Source organism: Micromys minutus (genome assembly GCF_963924665.1).
Source record: "Micromys minutus genome assembly, chromosome: 17".
NCBI lineage: Eukaryota > Metazoa > Chordata > Mammalia > Rodentia > Muridae > Micromys > Micromys minutus.
The window spans coordinates 48,198,014-48,210,281 of NC_137952.1; the positions used below are offsets into that span (position 1 = coordinate 48,198,014).

At 41.5% G+C, this 12,268-nt stretch overlaps 1 protein-coding gene across 2 annotated transcripts in view; it reads right to left on the reverse strand.

Annotated features, from left to right (window-relative positions):
- Window positions 1-12,268, reverse strand: part of KIF16B (kinesin family member 16B) — a 249,667-nt gene that overhangs the window by 203,430 nt on the left and 33,969 nt on the right. For both annotated transcript variants that reach the window (XM_080931299.1, XM_080931298.1), the window contains exons 3-6: window positions 11,030-11,143; window positions 5,951-6,067; window positions 3,609-3,706; window positions 2,405-2,514 (exon numbers count right to left, since the gene is read on the reverse strand). In XM_080931299.1, coding sequence (XP_080787425.1) covers window positions 2,405-2,514; window positions 3,609-3,706; window positions 5,951-6,067; window positions 11,030-11,143 — 439 coding nt within the window. The remainder of the gene's footprint in view (window positions 1-2,404; window positions 2,515-3,608; window positions 3,707-5,950; window positions 6,068-11,029; window positions 11,144-12,268) is intronic.

Below are 12,268 nucleotides of genomic sequence, written 5' to 3' on the forward strand. Positions count from 1 at the left end.
ATGAGCTAGTAAAATATTTTGTGCACCAGTCTTTTCAAATGTATGGAATGTGACTACAAAGTAAACTCTCGGAAGTAGCACTTCCAGGTCAAAGGGTATTGGGAATGCCGACATGAGCTGCAGAGCTCTCCTCCACAGAAGCAGGAGCGAGGCTGGGAGGCGGATCACCACCGTCCCCCTCCTCAGCACCCTCGGCACCCACCCATGGGGTGACAAGCATCATGCAGAAGGGCTCTTCCTGCTTGCTGTTCTACTGTGAGAGGAGCTGGGCACTTGTTCTCCCACCTAGAAATCATCACAAGCTTGGGTGATATAGCCCAGTGCTATAGAACACTAGCCTGGCATGCTCAAGGAAAATTCTGGATCTAATTCCTATCACGATGGGGGAAATTCTTTTTCTTCTATGGCTTCTGGGTTTTTAATTCAACTTTTTAAAAAATCCCTCCATCTTCTAAGATTCTGAAAAAAAAAAAATAGCCCATGGTTCTTGTGATCATGCAATTCTTTCATATTTCCCATTAAATCCTTGACCTCATTTTCAAATATTTTGGTCTAAACATTGAATAATGATTCTTTACTTTTTCTTATATAATCTATAACTCATACTCCCCAGTGTTTGAATTATTTATAAAAATCACAACTGCAGAGATCAATATCCAGATGTTGTTATCCTGTTTAATTATTCTGTCTCTTTATATATCAGTTTTATATGTTTTGACATTTATTATAACAAAGGAAAAATATAAAGGCTCATGTTAGACTGAAAGCAATAGGTATTCCACAGCAATGCCCAGTACATACACCCGTATAAATACAGCTGCACACCTTTCTCCAGGGAGACAGAGCACAGACACAAATGGAAACTTAAGAAAACATAGATGAGTCCTGATGGCACACTGATGACCTCAGGATAAAAAACAGGGAACTAGAAGAGGTAAATCTTCAAAGCCATGTTTTAGTCCATTCTTGACAGCAAGGAAATGCCAGTCTCCATTAGCACTGACTACAGGAACTACCCAGCAGTTGTGCAGTTCCCTTAGAGAGAGGGAGATTAGCCATGTGTACTAGTTATACTTCCCTCACTGCTGTGATAAACAATACCTGATAAAGCAACATGATGGAGGAATGGAATTATTTGGCTCAAGATTAGAGGGATGCAGTCCATCATCATGGGGGAGGTATGGTGGCGGAAACAGGAAGCACTTGGTCACGAGATGCACTGAGCCCATAATCAGGGAACAGAAAGCCATAAATGCCTATGTTCAGCTTTATTCAGTCTGCATCTGCAGACATTGGCGTGGTGCTCCATACTCTGGGTGACATAGTCTCACCTCAACTAAAGTGATCTAGATAACTCCTCACCGACAAGGCCAGAGATTTGTTTCCATAGTAACTTGAAATTCCATGGAGTTGACAAGATTAACTATCACAGCCTACTTTTAAATATATGCAAGAGCTAGTTTACAATACAACATTATATGTAACACCCTCTATGACTAACTGTTCTTCAGTTAGTATGGGGAGGGGGGGCACTAGTAACAAATTTTCACAAGCATGACCCAGGAACCGAAAAGTGTTCATACCAAAAGGTTACAACTTAACACCACGAAGCTGCAGTCCAGAAATTGTGCCAAGATCCTTTGACCAAGACTGTCCTGAACTGCATGGCCCTGTTTGCATGGTATAGGATACACGACTGAAAGTTATATGCACAGAGTCTCAAGCCAACCTCTTAGAACCGGATCATACGCCTTCACATGGGGCACACATTACATGCCACAAAACTGCACATCAACAAACCCACCCTAACTATAACTGAAGACCTCACAGCACATTATGTGCTGCTCTAGCTATTGCTTAGCCTGCTGTGTCTTTGTACTATACTCAATAAACTACTCTCCTATTTTAGTCTAGATGGTGAATCCATCCACTGCCTGCCAGACCTCACCTGACAATGGAAAGGTGGGTGCTCAGTCCACCAGTTATTCTATCATAATACAGATTCAACAGATTCAAGAAACAAGGGGAGACTCCCCTGGGAACTCTGCTTACAAGCAAGAGGCTGGAGACAGTCTTCTTCCACACATAAGGACACCCATTAGGGGCCATAAACATATGCAAAAAAAATGCATTGTCACTGGTCAGGACTTAATCATCTTGTTGGAGAAGTTGGGAAAACACACTTCCAGAGAGCTCTGAAAGCAAAGGATGTTCGAGTAGGCCTCACAAAATATCTAGTAAACACTTAGTGGAACAGATTTACAGAAGAACACTAGGGAGTACTGGCTCCTGTCACTTTTACTGTAATCACCTCTTTAAATTAGTATCCTCATATTTTTTTTTATACCAATCCCAAGGGAGAGCAGAGGAGTGAATGTACGAAGACAAGAAACTTCCTTCTTACCTTCAACGTACGGTCCTTCTTTGGGATGCTCACGGACTCTTAAATTGAAGGTCTTAGATGACTTCCGCCTAAGTAGGTCTCTCACACGTTCATTATAAATTTCTAAGTAGCTAAAAATTTAAATAGAATAGAATTAAGTTTATAAAAAAATGTTGAGACATTAATAATAATAAGCACAATACTCATAGCAAGAGCAGCCATATACACCTCTGCTGTGTACTTTACAGGAAGTATTTCACTCAGTCCTTGCACTGACTCAATGGTGGATACTTCATCACCTGAAAATATAGTGAGAAGTCTGGTGTGCTTTAAATAACTTGCCCTGAGTCACAGTCATTAAGAGCAGTACAGGTCAACACAGCTCTGCTCAATACCCCTGGGGACCAGCTCCTGACACAGACTCAGTGACAAGGAAAAAGTGCTCTGTGCACCCAAACTGATGTTAAGAGTACACTTATAGAGGAGTTAAGAGAAAGGAGTGAAGGAGATGAAAAGGTTTGCAACCCCATAGGAAGAACAATATCAACCAACAAGACCCCCTAGACCTCCCAGGGATTAAACCACCAACCAAAGAGCACACATGGAGGGACCCATGGCTCCAGCCCCATGTGTAGCAGAGGATGGCATTGTCAGGCATCAATGGGAGGAGAGGCCCTTGGTCCTGTGAAGGCTTGATGCCCCAGTATAGGGGAGTGCCAGGTCAGGGAAGTGGAAAGGAGTAGGTAGGTGGGGAAACACCCTCATAGAAGCTAGAGGGGGTGGGATAGGGGGGTCCTGGGGGAGAAATTAGGAAATGGGCTAATATTTGAAATGTAAATAAAGAAAATATCCATTTTTAAAAAAGAAAAAAAATTTTTTAATGAAAACATAACCAGAAAAAAAAAAAGAGCACACTTACAGAAAGACTCCTACCACAGTGAGTAACACATATGTTACTCAGGCAAAAGAGTAAGCCTAATTGCATACACCTACAATAGTCAAGGGCTCACCACATTTGAGATAAAAATAGAATACTAAAGCTTCCCCATCAAGCTCTGAAGCCTCCCACACAAATTGTACCCACCTGGTCTCACTTTTATTCCTAACTAGCATTGAGTTCAGGTCAGGAAGGGCATTCCTCAGCAACCCCCACTGTCCCAGACTTCTGTGCAAGTCAAGCAGCCTGGGCCCCCTCAAAACTTTACACCTCAGATCATGGACCTACCTGACTTCTGTCCTAAAAGAGGCTTCATCCCATCTAGTGGTTTCATTGATCCGACTGAAGAGAGCTTCACAGATCCGAGGTATTAAGCCAGAATCACCCTGAAATGAAGAAGAAAGATGCCACAGCTGCTACTCAAACTAGATTCAGGCAGACCATCAATTTGCATTTTGCTGGCATGGACTTAGGCTCCAGCAGCCTGTGTACCAAGCCCAAACCTTCATCAAGTGCTCATATAGGACTTTGTATTCTCCAAAACAAAAGGATCACGACTTTTAATTTCTAAATGCTAGAACGTATATTTTTATAAGATTTAAAATCAATTAATAATGCCTTACAAGGATCAGGATGCTTATTCTCTATCAAAGAAGATAGTTTATAATGTAAAATAAATGTTAAAACTATCTGGCTAAATGAAAAAGCAGGGATAGCAAATACCAGGCAGAAAAGAAACAGTGGGAAAAGTAAGAACTTTATTAAGTCCTCCAGACAGACAGCCACCATAAAAACGCAGGTGGCAGAAGAAGCACACTGAACTATGGCAGTCAGCCTTACTCTGGCATGGCAACCTCTACATCAGCCCTCTTAGGAAGAGAAGCTCCACTTTATCCAAGAGCTGTAGCTACTTGGTGATCACAGTTCTGCAAGCATGGCAAGCTTGTGAGCAACACTCTGTGAACTGACTACTTTTATGTCAGCATGATACAAACTAAAGTCATCTGAGAGGAGGGAGTCTCAACTGAGAAAATGTCTCCATGAGATAGGGCACTAAGCAGACAAGATTGTTTTCTTAGTGATTGATCTATTGTGGATGGTGCTGCCCCTGGGTTGGTGGTCCTAGATTCTATAAGAAAGCAAGCTGAGCAAACCAGGGAAAGCAAGCCAGGAAGCAGCCCCCTCCATGGCCTCTGCATCAGTTCCTGCTTTCAGGTTCCTGCCCTGTTTGAGTTCCTGTTCTGACTTCTTTCATGGACAGACTATGGATGAGAAAGTGTATATAATACAAATAAAAATAAACCCTTTCCTCCACAACTTTCTTTTGGTTGTAGTGTTTCATCGTAGTAATAGTAACCTAAATCAAGACACTGCATCAGGAAAAATGCTCTCATGGGAAACATAATTTCCCTTTCAAAGACTGTAAGAATTATCATTGCCATTTAAAGTTTTTTTTTTTTTTTTCTTTTTCCTCTTTGTATCTTCCATTCAATTGGTACCAGCTGTTACCAAAGAAAACTGAGCCTTCAGCCACAGTTTTTGTTCTTCCTTTAAATGAGTAAGTAAAATACTGAAGGTGTACTTACCTCGAAGCTCAGGGAAAGCACCTACTCTTTACAAGTGCTTTGTAAATGTTTTATATAAAGTAGAGAACTAACATGCAAATTTCAGTTTTTTTTCTTTCAAACGTTCAGTAGGAAAACAAAATGAGAAAAAAAGCAATAGTTAAGTGGGTCATTCCAGGTGTGCTATCGCTCTCCCTTGTTCTTTGTAGTTTCTAGCACTGTGACACACACACACACACACACACACACACACACACAAACCCCGCTGTCTAAGTTTTAAATAGCCCAGTGTGGTTTTGTTTGTTGTTGCGTTGCTCCTTTTGTTTTCTGTGTTGTTAGGGAGCGAATTGGAGCTTTGAGTAGCTGTGCAGGTGTTCTACCACCAAGCTACTAAGCTGCATTCCCAGTCCTTTTTGAGACACAGTGTCTCTGAGTTGATCATTAGGCTGGCCTGAAGCTTGTGACCATCCCGCATCAGCCTCCCAAGAAGGTGGGATTACATATGTGCCACCATGCCCTATACCTACATCTTACTTTTCCGTACTCTGGTGCAGATGCGACGTGAGGAGCGCCTGTTCATCACTAAGCTGTGGATGCTGTGTTTATAAGCACATAAACTGTAAGGGTCCCTCTATAAGGCCAACTCTTTCATGTTTGCTGGACTTCTCTAACACCTTTTCATCAAAAAGTTAGATTTTCTTTTTTTCACTGTTCTTAGGAAAAATGTTCTGAATAATTTTAAAAAGAACAGACTTCGGTAATTTTATTCAAACTATTATGCTGGCAGAAAAGAAGAATAAATTACTTTCTTGATAAGATTATAAGGCCTTTAAAAGCAGAAATGAACTAGGATTTGTACCCATTATTTGTGCTTATAACATAAAACTCTAATTTCAAATCTCTCTAAGGAAATCTAGTTCAACTTATTACTGAGTCTTATCTTGTTATTAAAGGAAGATCAGAACAGAAAAAGTTGGTGCGGATCAAGTAAATAAAAGATAAATCTATCACTCAGGAAAAGATAGTATGAAACTGTCTTTCCCTCACAACACATAAACAACGTACAGAATTTCCCATCATAGTGTAGGACTTTCCGGATCCAGTTTGCCCATATGCAAAGACACAGGCATTATAACCTTCAAATGCAGATTTCACAACATCTGTGCCCAGAGTTCTGAAAACCTAAAAGGAAAAAAGAAAAAAGATAAACACAAAGGATACAAGTACCATGGATTTTAATAAAAGCCCCTGCCATATTGACAATGTTCTTGAATGTTACTTTCATCTTTAGGGATTACAGCATAAAAATAAATCACTGCTGAGCTATAACAGCAGAATATGTATGCACGCCAGTTTTTTAATCAAAAGTAAGCTTTCCAAGCAAGCAAAAAGCAACACCATTCTCTTTCCTGCTTAAGTTAGCAAACAACTTCTGAAATATAAATGTAAACAAGGCCAAGTGGCAATTGTGTCTGGGAGCAAAGATTTTTAACACGTGCTGTTAAAATTCAGAATAATGTGTGAAGCTACTCATCTATCAAAGGCTCCAGAAATTAATATTCAAAACCTAAAGGTCACAGTAGCCAGAAATTATGGCCTGAAGCCTGCCAAGTAAAAGCCTTCATTCCTCAGGGTCAATACTACTCAAGATGAGTCTCTAGAAGACCTGGGGTAGCAGAGTGCCCAGTGGGTGGGGTGCTGAGACTGGAATGGTAGGGCACCCTCACAACACACTCCCAATGTATTTATTTACCTGTTTGGATACTTATCCAGATACTTGCAGACATGGTGGGGAGACAAGATGGGTGGAGATGGTCACAAATACAACCTAAGTTTCTGTCTAGTGCACCACATAACCACCATTTGGGGAGGGTGGGTAAAGGAGGAAGCACAAATGCTCCAGGAGGTCACCTAATGCAAGTGAGGCTGACGAAAATGTCAACTGGCCCTACTATACCAAGCTGGGAAGGAATGAGCCCAAGCTCAGTTGATGTCTCAAGTCCTCAAAGCCTAGCATAACAGGGCCAACTCAAATGACTCTTTGCTACAGAAAATAGAAGCAACAGCAGCAAGATATGCCACAGAGAGCACACCATCAGGTTCACGGTCAGAGCTGGGGAAAGACTGCAGGGGTGAGCACAGTACAAGGTAAGAGCTCCTACAGTGATGATGCCTGAGCCACTGTCAGGAGACCCAGTGGCCAGGCCACTGAGATATGATTCTCTATACGAACCGAGGAATCCGTACATTACAAAACTTCCCAAGTGAATACTGCAGACCTGCCACAGCAGAATCTGCTGACATTCAGCTGACAGCCAGGGTGTAACTCCGGCTTCCCTCCTTCTATTTGGTTTGCACTTCCTTCAGATCCTAAGTGAAACTTTACTACTGTAATTTCAACTAAATTTCTACCAACAATGGCTACAGCCACTCATTCTCAGTTGTTTTACCCATTGCAGCTCCAGACACGGCTATTTCCTATCTCACTGTCAAAGTCTGATGACTTTTTCATGCTCTCTTACTGGGTACTGTCCCGGGTTCATGCATTAATTCAAAGGAGAGAGGGCTCATGAACCCTCAGATGAGGATGCTGAGGGGGAAGGTCAGGACTCAGGCCCCCAGTGAGTGGCAGAGATGGGGCTGTACCATCATCACAGGGCTTTGGTGACATCTTTACAATCACAAACCCTGGTGCTAGCTAGGAGGAAGCATTCCCAAACTCCAGGGATCCAGATGACAAGTTTGGAGCTCCTTTCCCCTCTCCATGTGAACTATAAGTGAAAATCCTACTTCTCCAATTCTCTCAGGTTGGAACAGAAACAAAAAATCTTCCACAAACATTTCAGAGAAGGGATATTTCTCATAAGCCCAGACTAGGTAAAGTAGACCATGTTAAACAGTTAAACCAAACTCCAATGTTTCACAACTAAAATCCTTCCAAGAGTTAAAAAATCCCTGTTTTCTGCGTTAATACTTTGTAAGCAAGTAGAAAGATCACCTAGGTGGCCTTCTGACAGACTCAATAGCCCCGACAGGACGATGCTAGGACAGATCTAGAAAAGGTAGATCAGCAGGTGACACTAGAATTGGAGCAACCTCAGCACCAACCAAGCCACCCACCCATGGCCACCGTCCTCTTCGGAGTCTACCCTGTCACAGTACCACAGACTGAGGAGGACAGATCCAAGAGTGAAGAGTCCATCAGCACCCAGCCCTGACAAAGCCCTTGCAGTTAACCATGTGTGGGAACACTTAAAGCTGATTTTGAGAGTGATCCACAGAGCCGCTCCAGCAGGGAATCGACCACAAGAGGGCACTGCTGAAACAAACACACTGATCTAGCTGGTTAACTGGGAGGACGCTGGTTTCCAGCTTCTTCTCTAAGGTTGAATTAAGGAAGCAGGTAGTATGAGATCAAAGCCTCCATTTGGAGTGTTGAACAACCATTAAGAAAGTTAAGACCTTATTTAATGCTTTTTACAAGAACGTGGGCTTAAATTGCTCTTTGATTTTTTTTCACTAATTCTATAACAATTGTTTGCTTTTCAGACTCAAAGAAACTTCATAGTAGTAGACGTAATAGGTTTTCTTTATACTTCTACAGTTAACCAATTACAGCAGAAGAGGGAAGAAAGAAGGCCAGCTAGCACAGGGCTGGTCTCATGGTGCTCAGCTCCGCTCCCACTCATTACCAACAAACTGAAAAGCTGAGTAAATGCTCGGTACTGAAGCCTTCTTGTGACTGCTAAAATGAGGGATGAGAGAATGCCCCAATATTTTAACAATAACTGTTTCTCTGCATCTCTGTTGGCATATTAACATGGCTTATTAAGAGTAGTATGTTAGGACTGGAGAGATGGCTCAGTGGTTAAGAGCACTGACTGCTCTTCCAGAGGTCCTGAGTTCAATTCCCAACAACCACATGGTGGCTCACAACCATCCTTAATGGGATCTGATGCCCTCTTCGGTGTGTCTGAAGACAGCTACAGTGTACTCACCTACATAAATAAAAGTTTTTTACACTAATGTGTTTAGTTTAGAAATTGCTCAGAACGATCCCAGGGTCCTCTCTGTAAGAGTCCCTGAAACACCAACAAGAGATGCTGTGTCCCGCCTCAGTCCACAGTGTTTTTCCTGTGCACGGACAGCTTCGCACAGCCTAGATCTACCCTGGCACTCTGGACATTGGCTTCTAACTTCCAGAGAGAAGGGCGACATTTGTTCTGACTCCCCTCACCTTGATTATTGTGCAGTTCAGAAAGTACCACCTGTTCCCATCAATGAACCATCTGCAAACATTTCCCAGCCAGGTCCTGTGGTCACACAATACTTTCCATCCCTCTTCAAGCCCACTATCCCAAAGACTTCAAATTCAAAAAAACAAACAAAAAGTTCCAACAGATTATTAAGTAGACTAAAAATGAAGATCCAAGGCTTTTCATTCAGCCTGTAATTGGAGACATTCTGGAGATCACTGAAATAAATTGTCTTTCTCCTTAAAAATCCCTACCTCCTGTCACTTACTTCCCATGAGTGTAACAGAGTATCAGTCTGGGCTCCACATTCACAGCCTTCTATGGCAGACTCTCTACTGTCAGTGTAGACAGACCAGCCACTTGAACCCAACTCTCCTCTCTCATTTACTGGTGTGACAGGAGGCTGCCCTCTCTACACACGTGGCAGCTGAAATGATTCCTTTTTCTTTTCTCCTACACAAAAGCTTTCTGGTGGTTTTTCCACCTCCTCTAACATTAGCACCCGGCCTCAGCTCTGGCACTACTGGAAGGCAATCTGCCTATGAATCTGTGCAAACTACTACAGCTCACCAAAGTTCTTCTGAGGATTTGACAGGATGGAGTACCAAGCATGTCTGACTCAAGACAAACCCAAGTATCAGTTTCTCTTCCTCAACCAACACCTCTATCACCCTGGACACGTCCTCTCTATAGTTTTAATTCCTCCTTCCCCTTACTGGTGTTTTAGTCCGCGGCTCTAGATACAATCACTGCCTTACTCCAACATCAATATCTGCACTGCTTCAAAAGGTCAGTCTCTCCTCCACAAACCACTTCTAAATCAGGTACATTTTTTAATGTCAAAATGCATGAAAATCACTGCAGATTTTACCATACACACATACACACACACACACACACACACAGGATTCTGGGTGGGTGTGATGGCTCACACCTATCCCAACGTGCAGGCAGAGGTGGCAGTAGTGGTGATCCTGAGATTCTATGATCTATATTCTAACAAGTTCCCAGGCTATACCAAGGAGGCACTACTCTGATACAGACGGGTATTTTCATGCTCTAGTTTTCAGTTTTACAATGCTGATCAAGAAGTTCCACATTAACATATAAAGGCCTGCACCATGTATCTATGACATCTGAAGAACTATCGAGAGGACAGTGAGAAGCACGGTGACAGTGGCCATCACTTCAATCAGCGGTAAAGCCCACGGTCTTCTGTGTCAGTACACACCCAGCTCTGCTCCATGACCTGCTTTTACCTACCAGGAGTGCATGTTTGTCTTTCTGCTCTAATGAAATGCCATCATAAGTACCTTGCAGGTGGTTTGTGGGTGCCTGGGTCTCGTCTGTGTGGACAACATCTACATTTGTTTCTGAAACAAATACTAGCATCAGTCTAGGTTGTGGATTCTGGGGAAGCACTCCCTCTAGGATCATTTTATGGCTTATAATCATCCACAAAAGCAGATGAAAGTGGCCTCGGTTTAATATTTATTTCCTATACTCTGGATCACTTCAGGACTCAAAGCTAAGTGGTTTATTTCCAAAACTTAAATATACAAATGTCACACTCCTGACACCAATTTCTGTATCTTGAATACTTCAAAATGGGACTCATGTCCAGAAACCATTCAAGTTATGATCATCAAACTTAAATGGTGAAGAAAAAAAAAAAAAAAACAATTTTTAGAGGACTAAAGTATCAGGCTTACATAAACATTCCCATCTGATAATTTAAAAGCTAAGTTATCAAATGATAATTTTATATAAATTAAATTCAACAAAAAAAAGTAGTAACTTCATTTAAAGTGTTTTAGGGTGGTCCTGTTTTTCTTAATAAGAAAACAACAACATCAGTAACCCAGATTTTGAGACTGCCACACTGTACCGTTTCCTGTGAAACATAATCTGGACTCTTTGTGTCAGCAGAATAGAAAGAGAAGTCATAGGTGAAGGTCTTGGTCCGCTCTCTGCCTGAATCCCCAGCTCCTCCTTCTGGTATCTGAAAAGACAATTTTCACAGAAATAATAGGAAAATGAGGTGGTATTACTAATGATAAAGTACAGAGTAATGTCAGTTAACCAGTGACTCAGTGTGGGAAACAAAATCTGTGACTAAAATACTCATTAGCATTTAATTCCTATTAGTCTCCCTAAAGGAATAAATAAAAATAAATAAATTCAACATAAGAAGTCCAGGATCTGTAGTATGTATGTATGTATGTATGTATGTATGTATGTATGTATGTATGTATGATAACCATCAGCTATGGTCTTAACTAATATAATCAGCTTACATGAACAATGTTCAGTCAGACTCTGTCTGCTTATCTTGAATGACTCTTGACAGTTTCCTCCAGGTCCCCAGAGCTGGACATTGTACAGCTTCAAGGGTCCTGAACACTAATTCTGGTAAAAGTGGTGTCCTCTGAAGCTGTGTGATTTGGTGGCACCCTGAAAACTCCAAGTCAGATATCTCCTCTTCCATGATTCCTCTTCCTTAATACTACACCTGGAAATAATTTCTCCTTTTCTGAATGAAAACCCTAAGCTATATCATACTGTGAAGTTAACATAGATGTTTGCATATACAATGTGTTCCATGCTCTAAGATTAAATTGAACCCCAAAACGATCCATATGTTTCCAAGACCTTATACTTTAGACACATGGTACAGTGTACTTTTCAATATAATCTACTTCTTTAACAATTTCTTAAAGCATTGACAATGAACAGAACAGTATATTAAAAATATGAGTATCTCCTATGGGTGCAATAGTGGCACAGATATTATGGGAGGTAACCAACCACTGATAAGATTGGAGGTCTACTCCACAGCAGGAAATGCACGGACCCTAGGAGTAAACTATTACTTTTGCTAAATATACAAAGCATCAAACTACCTTCTAAATTTATATCTTTATATCCACAGATTAGTTTAGTTCTCAATCCTCATCAGAGAAGTTTCTTTGTTCAGTGAATGACGGTTAACACAGAAATTCACAGCTGGTCAAAGTCCAGACCAAACGTATCTACAAAGTGTACTCAGGCACAAATGGGATGTCCTCCCCAGAAGATTCAGTGACCATTACAAAAGCAATGCAGAAAGATTTTGAGAACCAGAAGT